At 35.0% G+C, this 18,001-nt stretch overlaps 1 protein-coding gene across 8 annotated transcripts in view; it reads right to left on the bottom strand.

Annotated features, from left to right (window-relative positions):
• LOC145690786 (osmotic avoidance abnormal protein 3-like) overlaps positions 1-18,001 on the bottom strand; it is a 311,449-nt gene that overhangs the window by 84,411 nt on the left and 209,037 nt on the right. For all 8 annotated transcript variants that reach the window (XM_081766046.1, XM_081766048.1, XM_081766047.1 and 5 more), the window contains exons 8-10: positions 14,890-15,077; positions 7,057-7,160; positions 5,534-5,578 (exon numbers count right to left, since the gene is read on the bottom strand). In XM_081766046.1, coding sequence (XP_081622172.1) covers positions 5,534-5,578; positions 7,057-7,160; positions 14,890-15,077 — 337 coding nt within the window. The remainder of the gene's footprint in view (positions 1-5,533; positions 5,579-7,056; positions 7,161-14,889; positions 15,078-18,001) is intronic.

The following is an 18,001-nucleotide window of genomic DNA, read 5'->3' as shown; positions in this document are numbered from 1 at the left end:
GTTTTCATAGAAGCAAAAATTTTAACACTCCCCAGCTTATACATCTATAAATCTATTCTTTTTACTGTGAAAAACAAGCATCTTTTTATCTTTAATAAAAATGTTCATAGCCATAATACAAGACAAGGTAGTGACATATTTGTGATGCATCAAAAATATGCTAATATAAGCAAAACCGTGTACATGAATTGTGTCAGATTGTATAATAAACTTCCTCTGTACTTGAAAAATATGACCAATGTTTCCATTCTTGGTAAGACTTTATATAATCTACTCACTGAAAAGTGCTATTATACAATTAAAGAATATTTAAATGACTCATTAACTGAAGAGTTGGAAACAGATACTTACCCGTGAGTACATGCCTGGTGTGGTACAGACAGTTACCTAATTATGTGGTTTTGTATTTTTAGAAAGATTGCATGATGTATACTTCTGGTACTTGACAATATTGTATGTTTTTTTTTTTCTTTCTTTCTGACAACTGTAATGCTTACATGAGAATTTCTCATGCTTTGTAAGCTAATGAAACAGGCAAATAAATGAAATGAAATGAAATGAAATGAAATGAAATATAAAAACGAAAATAATATTAAATAAAAAAAAAGAAAATACAGAGTGCAATAGAGGGGCTATCAAAAAAGTTCGAGACTAGTTCTTTAACATACCAACAGATGACAGAACAAGGACACATGTTCGGACACAGGGAGCACTAACATTCATACGTCAGTGTGTTAAGAGAGACCCTACTATGTGTATCAACAGTTATGCATTCGGTGGTATTGTGAGTGCATGCGTCACCCGTTTTGCGATTTCAACATGAACAACAAGCTTGAGTGGCATGCGCGTTTGCAGATTGGAAGAACATCAATGGAAGATGAAGAAAAATCAGGAAGTCATTTTGGTTTCTTGTACAATTATAAGGGGCCATTTTGCTCCAATCGCGATATAACTTTCAAAAACCCTTTATCTGCTATGCGCCATCTTCCACAAGGAAATCATGCATGATTGTTTGATGGCCAAACCTTTCTCACTATCTGTATGTGTAACATGTTTTATTCAAATAATTAGTTTTTTCAGCAACAGGTAGAATATTCACTACATACCTATATCGACGTACCATGAAAATGGTTTTCTCCGCTTATTTCACACGCTATTGAAGGTAGCGACGTCTCCCTTGCTCAACACTTCGCGCCACACTTACTACGGCTTGTGCAGTAATACCAGTTCTCTGTCATCAGAGGAACACCGTTATATACCGGCGTCATTATGTCCCCACTTCCCCTACTGAGTCCTTCCTTTATTTTTACAACCCTGTCTCTGATTATACCGTATCTATTATCCCGTAATGCCTCGAATGCTCTTCTTATCTTCTTACTGTCCCAATCTTCTATTTTCTTTTCACCTATTTCTTCCTCTATTATCTTCAATATTTCTTTTTTTCCTAAGGCTCGGGAACATACTTTTAATATAAAAGCTAAATAATACTGTGCTTTCCTTTCTTTTCCTTAATTTGTCTATCATCCTCTTAATCTCTTGGACATTCTCTATTCTCCTACTTTCTTGTTCTTCCCTCACTGCCTCAGCCATCCTTTTAATCTCTTTTCTCCAAAGGTTCGAACATATTGTTCCTGCAGTTAAGTACTGGCCTCAACTTCACTATTTCTTTTAGATTTTTGGAAATCCTTTCATCCTAAGTAGCCTTCCCTCTTCTCTCACTAACCTCTTGAAGCCTTTCTTCTTGAAGTCCTCTATAATATTTTTCTTTATATTATGTTCTGTTCTTTTGCGCTACATCTTCGTATGTCTTGCGTTTCAGGTCTCCAAGTTTTTTTCTTCATTTAATGAAGACGCGGAGCTAATTAAAAATTGATATCCAAAAAATATATAATAGGTAAGCAACTCCCAAGTAGCCAGAAGGAATGAAAGCCTGATGAAGGCAAAGTTATTGTGTCGAAACTGTTACATGATTGTGTTTTTTTAAATATATTTTTATTACATAGTCTTGCTCAGTGTGTTGCTGTGTTTAGTTTGACAGTATGGGAACAGGGCCTGATAGAATACTTATTGCATTTTCTGTTGGACATTTCTTTGTATCTGTGAAAGGGATATTTTATTCTATTCCTGTTTGGACATTTTGCAAAACCTAAAAATTGGAAAACGTTACGAGAAGAAAGGCGGTGTTTCAGAAATTTAAAGACTCTATAGTCCATTGATTTCCCTTGAGATTCTTAAATAAGATATCAGTAAAATGAAATCCCGATCCTAGCTTCCATTTGTCTTAGATAATTTTTCTTTGTATTTAGACACCTTGTCCTAACGTAGTTGCATCTGGTTGGTGCCGTTCCATACAGCTCGGAAATTTCGTTGAAAATATTCCCCAATTACGCTGAATTGATTTTTATTTATTTCGTCGGCAGCGTGACATCACATTAATTTTTCCTTGTAAGCAAATCAAGTGACAACCATGAAACAGCGTTAATAATTTACATGGACTGACGAACGAATTTGTTTCATCCTTCCACATCGACACTTTTGTACGTAATTCCTCGAATCGTTACATAATCGATCATATACGGTACATCCACATCTTGTCTGTGGTGACTATCACCTACTACCGATCTGCCACAAGATGACGTTCGTACAGATTTCTGCAGTTTGTTTACCGTTATGTGGCATGGTTGGCTTCCATAAGGCGTACGTTCATGCGTTGAATCATTTTGGACCAACTACTTTTTATGAATAGTATGACGGTTGATTGGTTGGGGCACATGGATATGGGTTAATCAGTGACACACTGTCCGGATCGGTCATCTGTATATCGTCACACTATGACACTTCCAGCGGAGCGTCCAATAGGAAACCCATGTTTGTGGCACTGTTTCATTATGCTGGAACAATTGAAGTGTGCAAGGGAAATGCTAAGACGTAGTATTCTCAAAATCGATTCACCGTTATCCTTTGCTCACCAAGATTACTTTCCCAGCAGACATTATTGCATACTACTGCTTCACGTTTCTACGCTGTGCATGGGCCATTACATTTAATCTATATGGAAACCTACGTAACAGATTTACTTGGCAACAGTGTGTTTGGTTGACTTGGCCTTGAAACCCAGGTGTGAGCAGCACCAATGAGCCGCAAGGTATGGAACAGACAACAAAACTAGAAGCGCGGGGAGAGTTGGAGGAGACAAATTCACTGCAGAGGGAAATGGAAACAAAACTTTCTACGTAAACTTAAACCAAGACGTTTCCTATCTTCGGGTTTAATAATAGGAATTAACTCTTCACCATAATAGCCCAACAAATGATATATGTGTAAAATTTTCCGACTCTATTTAACACAGTCACTGTCAGCTATTTTTACATATACAGCGATATTTGTATGCTAGCTGTTTAAAGAACCTAGAACCTCTTCTTTTATGACTTCAATAAAAATTGGATTCTAGCTTAAAGAATGGAGTGAAAATGGTGTAAAACAATATCACTGTGAACAGGGGCGGACCTAGGCCCAGGTAACCCGGGCAACTGCTCGGGGCGCCAAAACGAGTCTTTAAAAGTAAATTTTGTAACGTGTTTTTGTACTGACTTGTTTTGGTTTATATTCTTGTAAAGTAGCATAAATTACATCATCTTTTCCATTAAACCATGTAAAAAGAGTTTCACAGTACTAGAAGAGCTGTATCGACAAATGGAGTCATGGCATGTAGAAGAAAGTGGAGGGGAAGTTAAAATGAAAATGATATTTTTTAAGTTGTGCGTCCCAGTGTTATGTTGGCTATGCTAAAAGAGACGGTGATTGATGAGAAATGAAGGAAATGGTGGAGTGGAGAAAGTGGGAGAAAACAGGAGGACCCCGAAAAACCCACGGACACGGTGTTTCTCCACCACAAAGTTCACTTGTCGCGGGCTGGGATTGAACCAAGAGGAGGGGAAGTTGGTATTGTTTATAGTGGGCCATGTTCTTTGTGAACGTCTCTCAGGCAATGAATGTTATTGGAAGACATTGACATAGATGTCATTTTCAGAGATTTTGCAGACAAAAAATACTCGAAAGGTTATATTATAATTGTTGTGAGGTGCTGAAAATTGTTTAATTTCTTGCTAATTTTAGTAATAGTGGAATTTAACTTTTTATTTAGTTTTTCTTAAGTTTTGTTATGCTATTAATTATCACACTTGAGGCCAAAGGTTGCTTAATTAGGAAAATAATTTGTGTAAATTATTCTAGATTTTAAGATATTGTTTTTATGGGAGAAAAAGATATGGACACTTTGTCATCAAGTTCTCTAAATTGACTTTGATATGCCTTGATTACTTATCAAACTTAATAAAGTTGGTGAATTTCTAATACTTCATAAAACCTGTTATTAACCCCTTGCACTGAAATGACAAGCTACACTCGTCATAAAATTTAATCTATTGTAGCATCACGTAGGGTTACTATATTGATGTTTTAGAAGTTATATAATGATAAACAATCTATAATACGCTTTTATAACTTATACTTCAATTATCAGATGGGGGCGCGGTGGCTCAGTGGTAGAGCGTTCACCTCCGGTGCTTGGGGTCCCTGGTTCGATCCCAGCACGGGACTTTGTGGTGGACAAACACCGTGCTCGTGGGTTATCTCGGGGTTCTCCCGTTTCCTCCCACTTTCTTCATTCCACCATTTCACTAATCTCTCATCACCGTCTCCTTTAGTCTAACCGGCATAACCGTGGGACGTAAAACTACAGATTTCATTTCATTTTTTCAATTATCCGAATTTAGAAAATAAATTGTAGTGAAAGGGGTTAAGCTTTAGTCTTGTAAGAGTGTACAAATTCATGGAGATTCAGCTTTTGTACAAATTTATGAGATACGTTTTATGAATGCTATGGACTTCAACTACTAGGACCTACATAAAAAGGACTATGTATATTGCTGTATTTAAAACACGCTCAATATATGTGAAATGTATTTATTGATATTTCACGTTATTAGAATAGATTGTTACATAGTGGGATATATGGTAGAATGACTACAAATCTTATTGATATAATAAAACAATTTACAATATAGCAGTAGTCATGTCACCATTAGTAGTATTCAATGGAGGCTGTACGATATTGCTTTTGTTTATACATATCGGTACATAAATAATAATAATAATAATAATAATAATAATAAAACACAATGTAATTGATACCATGTGTATACTTGCCTTGGTCCGTCCCTGACAGTGACCTATCAAGAACTGGCTATTATTAACTATGATAAGGAATATGTTAACAATGGATCCGCGAAATATTGAAGGCATTTACTTCTTCTCTGAAATTTTGACGAGCACTAGTAATGTTCCACTTCCATTATTTATATTAAAGTCTGATGTGATAGTAATGACTAACGTAAAATATTTCCGTTTAGCTTCAACTTCCACGAAACAAATATTAAAAGTAATAAAAATTGAAAAATAATAAAAATAAATAAATAAAATAAGTAAAATTAAAAATAAAAATAAATAAATAAAAATATAGAAATTGTCTTACCTTTCAAAGACTTCCTGTTGAGCTGGATTTAGTTTCGGATTTTCTCTGAAAAAGGAAGGAAAAATCGTTATCATTTCTATCAAGAGCAAATCGTGATATTTAAAACATAAAGAGAAAGTAAATATTTTTATACGTATCAATAATTCAGCTCAGTACACTGTAATCTTTTAGATTTATGGATAGGTACTGTATATTATCTTTGGACGCGTCAAATAACTTTACAAACATGGAGATGAATTATATAATTGGTAATTGTATTTTCCATTATTTCATATCAAATATGATTCATTTGTTAACTAAAAAAAGGTCTGTTCTAAAACGAATGTCATTTTTTCGTTTCTAATGTTTAAAGTCTCATATAATTGGAGGTTGCCTTGCCAATGCTAAAATATGCTTAACTTTCTTCAATAATTAATCATATTATTAATTGTTACATAGATTATTATTTTTTTCTTTACTAAAACTTGCATACGTATACTTGTTAATTTTTCTCGAAAGAGTTCTTTAATAACAACGTTTTAGCGCGAGTTTGGTGAATAATTACTAAAAGTAACGTACCCATAAATTCAGTTTAACCTGTCACTAATAAAAAGTCAGTGTCTTTACAACCAGGGGTAAAACTGGATCTGGATGTCCTTCGTGGCTAAGTGGTTAGCGTATGGGCCTTTGCCATGGGAGGCTCGGGTCCGATTCCTGGTGGGAGCTCATGATGTTCGGATTTCACGTTCATCAGTAGATCCACGTCTCATATAGTCTCGCTGCTGTACGAGATGTTAAACTCAACTCAACTTAAAAGTGGATCTGAAAAGGTAAGGATACACGTGACGTCACAGCGCTCCTGTGTCTATCCTTGCCCATTGTAATTCTTTTAAGAAATGGAGGGACGCCATTGATATTCTTTGAAAGTAGAGGAACGCAATCCCCTCACTTTTACCCCTCTTTATAACATCTCTTATTATGTCACCCCTGTATGCGCAATATTTACTAATGTTTACCACTTAAGAAGTTGTTTCGTAGTAAAGAGTTTTACATGTCATACGGAATATATTCTTCGAATGCTTTATTGCACAGAAGAAAAATACGAAATATGTTTCTCGGAATTTGGAGGGTTAACAATTGCTTTCCTGTACTAATAATTAAAAAAAAAAGTAAAACAGCCAGTATCATATGAAATTAAATACTAAGAAATATTCTGCATTTTTCTGAGCAAAACATTAAGGTAAGGTGACAATACAAATTAGTTTTGAGTTAATTAAAAATAGGCGACTCAAAATGTCAGAATGATTTTCAAAACGGAGTAAAGTTTATTTTCTGTTAAGAAAACTAACTTGATTAAGAACATATCCCTCTCCTTTCTAGTATTTCTCGCTCAGAAGGAGGACGTAGCAGCCAGAAGTTGAGACTGCCATTTGAAAAAGATAGAGTATTATGAGTGAGTAATTTGCTACTTATAGTGTGTTCATTGTAATATATTACACTTCTATGCCTTAAAAAAATAGAATATAAGCAATAATTAAACTTACTGGTTTAGCGCTTCGTCGACGATAAGTTCCGCAGGAGTATTAGCGACGATCACTTGGCCTGGAGACCCATGATGATTCTGAGTCGCGTCTTGAAGAATCATAGACTGTAACAGAGAGATAATATTTGTAATTATATTGATTCTAATGTTATTTTATTTTCTAATGACGAGTACACTGTTTACGCCTACATGCCATTTTACTTACTTTTCTCTTTTTCAGAATAACTAAAAAAAAAATGAAATTTAGGGACAGTAGTGCCACAGAACTGAGAAGGTGCTGTAAAGTGCAATATGCACTGTGAAAAATCCGTTATCCGGATAGCGGTATATTGTACAAATATACAGAATCCTTATGTTTACTACGAAAATCTGAACGGAGCATACATTATCCATAAGCTACACACGTATTGCCTTTTCCCGGTTAGATGTTACATCATACCGCTGCAGAATGTCTTACACCTAACAATCTTCCTTATATTACATACATATACACATGTTATATACGTCAGCTATATGTTATATTCGTCTATCTGTATGAGATCCTGACCGCCTGTGTACAGTTCTTTCGTTCGTACAGAAAGTACGTTTATTCGGAACATTTATACAAAAAATTCGTATAAAACATACGTTTTCAGTTATACTTTTGCTGAAGGATGTTACATAGTTGTACGTAAAGTCCAAAAAGTACGGGATTTACGCATGTAACGTACAGTTTTAAATACGCCACATACGTTCTTTCCCTCGGCGTAGTAAGATTTTTCTTATACATAGATTGGATTTTAAAAAATAGTGGAAATACTGTTCTCACGTTTCTCGGTATTACAAGATTTCTGTATCTGACAAGGCAATGTGAAGCTACTGGTAACGAGTGTATGTTATTCAGTCAAAAGCAGCAATGTCGTAACGCAGAGGAGGAAACTGAAAGCTCCACAACAATATGTTTTGAAAAGACGAACAACGTGCGTGGACCAAGGTTCAAGTCACACGTGAGCATAGTGCATAACAATGTTTTCAGGGACTTCGTGGTGATATTTTTCCCCAAAATGAAGGAACCACTTGGCGGGAAGCATTACGATACAAGAGAAGCCACTAAGGCTTACTAAAAATAATACAAAATTTATCATTTTTCTTTTGTTTGTTTTTCTAAGTGAAAGGTGATAATGAAATGCAAGTTACCACAATCATAGATAATGTTATTCTACAACAGAAAATATGAGCCAGAAGAATGTTTAGTGTTGCCATCCATAGAAATTATAGTGTTGCCAGATAAACAACGCTCCTGAATTCTAAGTTAAGGCAGAGACTAGAGGAACGAACTCAACTGCACTTCGTTACATATCATCATGTTTTGGTTTCTTGTGAACTACTGTTTATATAATAGTTGTATTTAATTTGTAATAAACAAAATAGTTTTAACATACAGTTATTAAAACTAAATAATAATGTTATTTAAATAGTAGTTCACAAGAAACCAAAACAACATGATACGTAACCAAATGCAGTTGAAATCGTTCCTCTACTCGCTGTCTTAACTTAGATTTTAAGTGCGTTGTTTTCTTCTGGCAACACTGTAATTTTAATGGATGGCAACACTGAAAACCCTTCAGGTTCATATTTTCTGTTGTAAAATAACATTATCTATGATTGTGGTAAGTTGTATTCCATTATCTTCTTTCTCTTATAAATAAACAAGCAAAAGAAAAATTGTAAATTGTGTATTATTTTTAGTGTCAGGCTCTTAAGTGTGCCATATGGCGGTTTCTGCAGAACATCGACAAAAATTGACGCAATGACGGTATACGACATATTCCACACACTTGTAGTGGAGATGGGAAGCATTACATTGTAAAAATGTACTTTTTACCCAGCCCTTGTGTAAAAATGAAATGAAATCTTTGAGTTTTACGTCCCACGGTTATGCCGGTTAGGCTAAAGGAGACGGTGATGATGAGTGATAAATAAAATGGTGGAATGAAGAAAGTGGGAGGAAACGGGTGAACCCCGAGAAAACCCACGCACACGGTGTTCCAGGCCTTGTGTAGTGTCTTATAGCTGAAAAAGAATTAATGATCATGAATGTTAGAATGTAATGACAACGTTGGATCTTAGCCATAAATAACATGTCCGTCCATTATTCGGACCTCTGCATTTCGAAAAGTATTTTTCTTCTGTTGTTCAAGGACGGTATGGTCTTTAAATTTAATTTATGATTTTTTTCTTCTTCCACAATAATTTTGAAAATAGAAGTCTGAAATTTATTTAGCTTCAGTCTTGAATGTTACTTACTTATTTGAAAATCTGAAACGAGAACGAGAATTAAAACTACAATTTGAAATGAAGAAAGAAGCATTTAGCAAGGAGATAAGTATAATTTGAGAGTCAATTGAAGAAAGTGTTAAGAATTGGAATCTTTTTCTTCCTAAATCTCCACTCTGCCTCTCTCTCTCTCTCTCTCTCTCTCTCTCTCTCTCTTTATTTATTTATTTATTTATTTATTTATTTATTTGTTTGTTGCGTATTGTAATATACGCAGAAGAATCATAGATACTGCACAAAGACAACGAAAAACAGGGAAAGGTTTTTATTAGTGAGCATAGGAAAGAGTGAAGAAAATAAATTAATAGTTGTGTCGAGCAGATAAATTTGAGGAAGTGAAAAAGGTAGTACCTGAGAAAGAAATGAAATTGAAGCTACTTTGAAGACCAGAAGAAAATCTATGGGACTGTCGATGGGTTGAAGATTACTCCCCAAACTGCACATACATTGAAGAAGGTGGAAATGACTGTTTGTATTACTTTGTATTTTATGTTCCTATGGTTTTGAGTACGTCCTTTTAAAAAGCCCCTCCGTCCCCGTTTTTTAATAAATTTCATCAAAGTAGTCTGAAACGTTTGTGCACGTTTGTGCACAAAGCAATTTTAAGATATTAAAAAATAATTTGTACCCGCACATATCTAAACACGTTACACTAGTGCCCTAATTAATGTGATTCTATTCTATATATATATATATATATATATATATATATATATATATATATATATATATATATATATAACGTATATTATAGATGTACTTACATGTATTGAGATGCATGGAAAGAAGATAGTCCTGGAAGTGTCTTAAGAAAATAACGATTCCTCCTTCATTATACATGTTTTAAATTTAACATCCTACGTATATCTACTGATCAGTTTCAATTCGTGGAAACAAATAAGAGTATCTTCGCATCTGAGAAGAAGTTTCCAAATTAAAGGAGCGTCCAAGTTGAGAAGTTTACTGTACAGGGTGGCCACAAAGTCCCGTTAGTTCTTGATAAATGCTAATAAGTTTTTCCATCACCTTTTGATAAATGCTAATGTAAGTTTTCCTGTTACCCTTTGATAAATGCTAAGATAAGTTTTCCCGTTACTCCTTGATAAATGCTCATGTAAGCTTTCCGTCAGCCCTTGATAAATGCTAATGCTAATTTTCCCGTTACTCCTTTATAACTGCTAATGTAAGTTTTCCCGTTACTCCTTGATAAATGCTCATGTAAGTTTTCCCGTTACTCCTTGATAAATGCTCATGTAAGTTTTTCCGTTACTCCTTGATAAATGCTCATGTAAGTTTTTCCGTTACTCCTTGATAAATGCTCATGTAAGTTTTTCCGTTACTCCTTGATAAATGCTCATGTAAGTTTTCCCGTCAACCCTTGATAAATGCTAATGTAAGGTTTTCCATTGTTTCAGATTCTGTGAACGATGTCTGATACTTCCAGTTACAGTATTAAAGAACGTGTTATTGCAAGTTGGTGGGTGCATGAGAAAAAACACACAACCTGTGATAATGCGCTATGGGGTTTCGTAAAGGGCATAGTTGCACAAAACCGTTACAATACCACTGCGGAACTGACAGAAGCTGTGAAACAAGCCTTCACTCAAGTAACACCTGCAATTCTCCGCAAAATGTTTCACAGAAGCTGGCGGCGTATTATTCTTTGTCATGAGAATGACGGTCGACAGACTGATCCTTTGGACACTTAATGTTTCCTATCTTAATTAAACTTCTCTAAAGCATTGTTGTTCATGTCATTCTGTTCTTTATGCGTAGTTATTTAGCTACGTTTAGTGGTTTATGTTACTTATTTTCAGGGGTAACGAGATTTTATGTCCACTCTGTACTAAACACTGTGTAGTGGGGGGGGGGAGTTTAAGTGTTCTAAGTATATCAGGCTGAAACTCCTTTTCTGTTCATCATCATTTATTCAAGCTACCCACATCGAACTAGCAATAGGTAAAAGTCATAGCTTCTGAGCAACGAATTGAACAACTAGGAGTGTCACCACATGAAGGCATTTAGTTTGAGTTTTGATAAAACAAACTTCTTAACACGCTAGATTTTACCTAGCCTAGACTTAAATATAGCACTGTACCTTAAAAATAACGAAATATACCTTAATATGAATGGATATTTGAAAATATAAAATATTTGTCAGGTAGAAAGTCATTTAGCTTCATTTTAACATTGTATTCCATGCAAAGAGTAGAATTTTGCATCCTGAGAATTATACTAACCCGCTAATATCTTCAGTGTTCCGGGTAATGTATCAAACAATGATTTTATTCAAAATTACTTCTATAGGAACACAAGAAGAACTGGTTTTTGATTGTTCTTATCTTGGGATTAACTGGGTGGATCACCCTTACAAGATTCGTAACTTTTGACATTCGACATCCTCGTTGAAGATGGAGATTCATCATGTAGTAGTTGAGATTTTAGAGTAAATATTTCATAAAATTTTCGGTAAGCTAAATACTTAAAAGTAACTAAAAGCGGACAACATATGCAACTGGAAGTGGTTTCAAACTCTGCTTCTTATTTCTAGGGAATGAATCAGAATAAATGAAGCAGGTGTGATTGAGCTTTGCCTAAAATAAAGTATCCCTATTAGGACAGAACTAAGTGCTATCCACTACATTTTATCCTAGATATGTTGACATATTTGAATGCATACATAAAATTGCCCGAAGATGTTTTACTAACCTAAATTAAACAATTTTGTGGAATTGCTGCCCAATGGCAACATTCCGTTACGATTTGCTTCAATAAACGCAAAACTTGCGTTTTATTTTGCGATACGTGGCAGAGGACTTAGTTATTTTTGGATGTTTTGCGTTACGCTGTGGTCGCTAATTTTGCGAAGACATACGGAATGAGACCCCAGATGTCTTAATGGAATAACAATAGTGTCAGTCGTCCATTTTGGTAAGCTGTATTGGTCCAATGTTTTGAAAACCTTATTTATGAAATCTGTAACTAAAACGGTTTCTCAGAATAATAGTATTTGGAAAGTTTTCATAAGCTTATATTTCATTGTATTGGAAATTATTATGAAGAATCTGGGATGTACAGACTTTCCGTTTAAAGAAATGTTCTTAAGAAGTTAGAAATACAAAAATGAAAGAAGCAAGAAGGACATCAAGTTACGAAAAAAGAAAAACAAAGAAATACATCAAGTTACGAAGAAAGACATAACAAAGAAAGGCATAAAGAAAGACATCAAGTTACGAAGTAAGACACAACAAAGAAAGACATAACAAAGAAAGACATCAAAATACGAAGAAAGAAAAAAACAAAGAGATACATTAAGGTAAGAAGAAAGGAAAACAAAAAAATTACAAAGAAAAGCACTCAAGGAACAAATATACTCGGAACAAATATACTCATTGATTGATTCCACTTATTGTCTTGTAATTTTTAGCACTAATTGGCTAACTCGAATAACCTTATTTGTGTTCTGCAAGAGCTCGCTCTAATGAATTATTGGAACTTGAATAGATAGAATTCGGAAGAAAAATTAAGGTATTTTTTAAAGTCACTCTCAAAATCGTTAATGAGTCACTACTCACTCTATAATTAGTTTTACACTAGTGTCATCGGTGTGTTAATTCTATCTCAGAGCGGCAATTAGGAAAAGAGACTGATTTTTTCTTCTGTGACATTACAGTTTAGGTACGGAAGTTTCTCTCTGGTGAATCTAGTCCATGACCTTGGCAACATGTCAAACTCGGTCAATCGCCAGTACGATGCTTGACGTGGCTTAGTATAAATTATTGTTGTGATACCTCCTTATTGTCTCAACAATGGAACGAAGAGTAGGTCTATCAAATTCTCTGTGCGCTATTGAAGAATCCACCAGAAATATTTGAGATGGTGCAGTTTGTAGGTACAATTACCGCTCTCGTTGCCGAGTCTTTGAATAATAGAAGGATTCAGTGCTGGAGGAAGTCTGTTGAAGATGATAAGTGTTCAGACACAAACAGTTACCGAATTTATGATATTGTTTTGAATGGCCGAAATGCAAGTGTCAGGGTAATATAAGGGATAAATAAGATGACCTTTTGCCAAATAATAAGGAAGGATTTAACGAAACGGAAGCCGTATGTACGTTATATGTCGAATGCAGAAAGTCGAAAAAGTGCATCATTAACAGGAACTGATGGTCTCTGCTAAACAAGGTTGCCAACTGTCCCGATTCTGTCGGGACTGTACCAATTTCTGATATATTTGTCCCGCGTCCCGACCGGACACTCGTTGGGACACATACTGTCCCGATTTATCGATTTTCAAAGTTAATTAGTATTTTACTAGGCCATTTTTACAAAGGAATAACTTATTCTTTTAGATGCAGTTTTATGTATAAAATCAATTTAACAAATTCTATATAGTTTTCTCTCTACATTTTATATTGCAGTTGTTTTGGTTTAAATTTGTTGTTATATTGCTTATACATAATGATGAGCAGTGGGTAGGAAAATAAGGTGTGCATTCATTCAAGTTTATGTTATTCAGCTGATTATTTACATTGTTTTCAACAACTCGCCGTATATGTAGTCGTCTCCGGGGGGTTCCGATTGGTCTTCCAGTTAAGATTTTGAAAGTGTTTCTTCCATCCTAGCTACATGACCTGTCCACCTGAGCCTCCTAGACGTAATGACCCTAACAATGTCTGGTAAACCGTATAAATTATCTAGTTCCTCGTTATGAAGTTTCCCCCATTCCCCATTCCCGTTCCTTTTTTGTCTCAGGATATTGTTCTCAAATACTTTCAGTCTATGTTCTTCTCTCAGAGTAAACGACCATGTTTCGCCCCCATACAGAACAACAGGCATGATTATTGTTTTATATATTTTAAGCTTCAAATTTCTCAAGAGAATTCGCAACAACAAGAGATCTTGAAGTGAATAATAGCACGAATTCCCTGCTTTTAGTCGACATTTAATTTCTTCATGAATATGATTTTCATCTATTAATATTGATTCTAGATGTTTGAAAGTATCAACTGTATCAAAAGTATTATTTGATATTTCAACGCATCCATAATTTGCCGTATTAGATGCCAACAAATTTCCATGTATTCAGTTTTCTCTGTATTTACTTTTAAACCCACGTCCCTGAAAGCGTTGAATAGGACCACTACATTTCTTTCTGTTGTTCTATCATCCTCTATTAAATTTACATCATCAGCATACGCCATACTGATTCTACTTAAGTAAATCGAGATTAGTTGATTCCATTTGTTATTCATTTACTATAGGTTCAGTCTCGTTTCCTAATGACCATGTAATACCTTATCTGTGAGTGGGAAGCAGTTCAACGTGATCGTTAGAAGTGAACCCAATCTACAGCACGTGAATATGAAAGGTGCCACAAACCAAACCAGATGAAATCAAACCAACATTTGGAAGCGGAGGCTTGGCGTGCAATCTTCTCTTAAGCTTCCGCGAGTAGCCATTCATTTCCTTTCCATTCTTTTAAGAATACACTGATTCTTTTTTACCTGTTCTTGTACCTTGGTGTTGATTTTCGCTAACTCCTCTTCATACTGTTTCTTCAGCTTCTCCACCTCCGTTTGTAATTGTGCTTTCGTGTTTTGTTCTGCTTCGTACTGTTCCTTCATTCTTCTCATTTCTTCTTCAAACTCTCGTCTCACTTTTTCCCTCTCCTGCGCGAGCACCGTTTCATCAGGAGCCACCAACACTGTAAAAAGTAAATATCATCATACGTTACAAGCGTCAAGGAAAGCAGTTTAACAATTATAAAACATACAATGTGTGGATTTAAATGGTTTGCCTACAAGGAATCTTACGTTAATAGAATGCTGTTTTTATTAAAGCAAGAAATAATAAAAATAATATTAAAGCAAGAAAGAAATGCCATTAAAACTAATGTCGTTTATGGTCGTTTATTCTTGTCCCGTACTTTAACTATAGTAATCTAATGGAGACTAACAGGTAATTTTAGAAAACTAGAAATTTATAATATCTATATATTAAAATGGTAGGTTTATATGTTTGTGGTCAAGAAAAGTTTATATATTTGTGGACGTTTATATGTTTGTGGCCAATTCTGTTGACAATGATCTCTCGGAAACCACAAGCTCTAGAAAGATGCCGTTTTCATTGATCGATTGCAAATTTTGTGTAGATTGTTCAGTTCTAATAAAATATATTTTTAAATGGCATTATTATTATCTGGCATCTGGATAAAATGGCGTCTTTATTTACATTTTTCTGGTACACTACTGGAAGTATTGAAATTTTGAAAAGCAAAGCATCATATCTTACGAGTTATATATTCCAACAGCACACATTTGTATACGGGGTTAGTATCTCTCTCCGGCGTTTGTTTCATGATAATTAAAAACTAAGGATAACTATTTCTCCAGTCTAAGATGAATCTTTATTGTTTGGAGTGTTTTGCCCAATGAATACCATATATCACTGACATTATAATTAATTGTGTGTGTAATGTATTTGCTTATTACATACTACATGCAAGAAGAAAGAAAACACAGATCATACATGAATTATAGACTCCAACCGGAAGTAGGCTCAAATATTGCAAACGGTGCGAGAAATTGAAAAAAATAATCGAAAATCTCCCCTTTATGATACTCCTGGCCGATTTTGATTAAAGCGTCCATCAGTGTGTTTGTAAAGGGACGTATAGAGATGTGAAGAATGACAAGGAGATTCATGCTCATATGTGAACGATGCGCTGTGTAGAGAGCGCAGGTTCAGCTAGTATATAACTAAACAAGTTTTAGGAGATCCCTAATGGCTATGCGGTTAGCGTAGGCGCCTTTACAGTAGGAAAGTGGGTTGGATTTCTGGTGGAAACTCAGCGGTTCGGACCCCACGTTAAGCTGTAGTTACACTCGTCATAGAACCTGTCAAATGAAAGGGACGTTAAATTTTTTAAAAAATGAAACCAAATCAAATCAAACAAGTTCTAGCGAGTTCTTTAGCTTTCTCACGTCTGTGAATATGATATTCTTTCAGTCATATATACAACAGAAATGAAATCTGTGAGTTTTACGTCCCACGGTTATGCCGGTTAGGCTAAAGGAGACGGTGATGATGAGTGATGAATGAAATGGTGGAATGAATAAAGTGGGAGGAAACGGGAGAACCCCGAGAAAACCCACGCACACGGTGTTTGTCCACCACAAAGTTCACTTGGCGGGGGCTGGGATCGAACCCGGGACCCCAAGCACCAGAGGTGATATATACAACAGAAAAATTATCCGAAACACTTGCTACATAAAAGGGTTTTAAGTTTTTAAGTTAAGTTCTTAGTCTTTCTCAGAAATTGCTATTTAATAAACTGCCAGTCATATATTGGAATGGAACAGTTATCTGAAACACTTGGTACACAAAAGGAAAAGGGCGCCTCATTCTTTGTACATTACAGGCCACAGGAGACTCGAGACCTGGATAGCTGTAAAATTTTACACTGCCTAGATTTCGATCCATACAGGAAATAATGTAGTCGACACCATATTTTTGCCGCCTTTAAATCTCTGTCCGTGGAAGCCGTTTTGAGAGGATGGATAAACCTCTGGAAAAGTTTGGAACGAAATAGAACGAAAAATAACCTACTCTGATTGGACATCAAACCCGGTTAGCCCAGTTGGTAGAAAGAAACCTTACCGGCTACGCCACGTCAAATCTATACTTCCTACATATATGTCATATGATATGAATGTATGCAAATTTCAACACGGACCTCTCGCACTACAATGGGGAGCAGGCACAGTGGCATAGTGAAAGTATGTTTATCCTTGCTGCAAGGGATCTCTGGTTTGATCTCAAGCTGTGGAAGTTTGCTTGAAGAACATTGTGTCTGTTCTGTTTTCTTCCACATTATCATTCGTTTTGTGTAACCTACAGGGTATAACTATGGAATATTTCACTGAAAGATCTTCTTGCACAATAAAGGAGTAAACGTGAACCACTTAGCCATGGACGAGATACTTATTAATTTCTTTATTATTCATCAATGCAGACCCAGCTACAGCTATTTAACCCTAAAAGAAAACCTTACAATTTTCTTTATATTTATTCTCATCAAGATAATAATGAATTGCACATAAGACTTCGTTGTTATTGTTCTTGAGAATCGATCCAATGTCACTAACCCAGAGATGTAAAGATGTCATTAGCAGGCGATCGCCTATTATAGTATAATAGAGATCTTTAAAATTTAATAAAACATCAAACAACTAATCGATAGGCATGTTAATGCGATTTCTAAACTATTTTGTTAAATAAATTTGAGTAGTATTGCTTAAATCTATTGCATTCACTTATGTACTTTATTTTGAACTATATACTTCACATCATTTTGTCAGTTACTAAATTATGTTTTAGAAAGTTTTAAGGAATATGGTACCTTATTTACCTTTATTATTCTGATCGCATGCTTTACATTATCAGAAATTAATATCTTTTACTTAGTTTTAACCAGTTCAATCGGATTTCCATCACTCGGATTTATATTTTTCCGAATATTTCTACCTTTTCTTTTACTTATTCGCCACATTTCGGCACTAAACTGTAGAGGTTATTGCATTATATTGCAATATCCCGCACGTGGTTATATTTATAAACAGAACATAT

Source organism: Thermobia domestica, chromosome 7 (assembly GCF_964235325.1).
Source record: "Thermobia domestica chromosome 7, izTheDome1.hap1.1, whole genome shotgun sequence".
Lineage (NCBI taxonomy): Eukaryota > Metazoa > Arthropoda > Insecta > Zygentoma > Lepismatidae > Thermobia > Thermobia domestica.
This window is presented reverse-complemented; position numbering and strand designations above follow the sequence as displayed.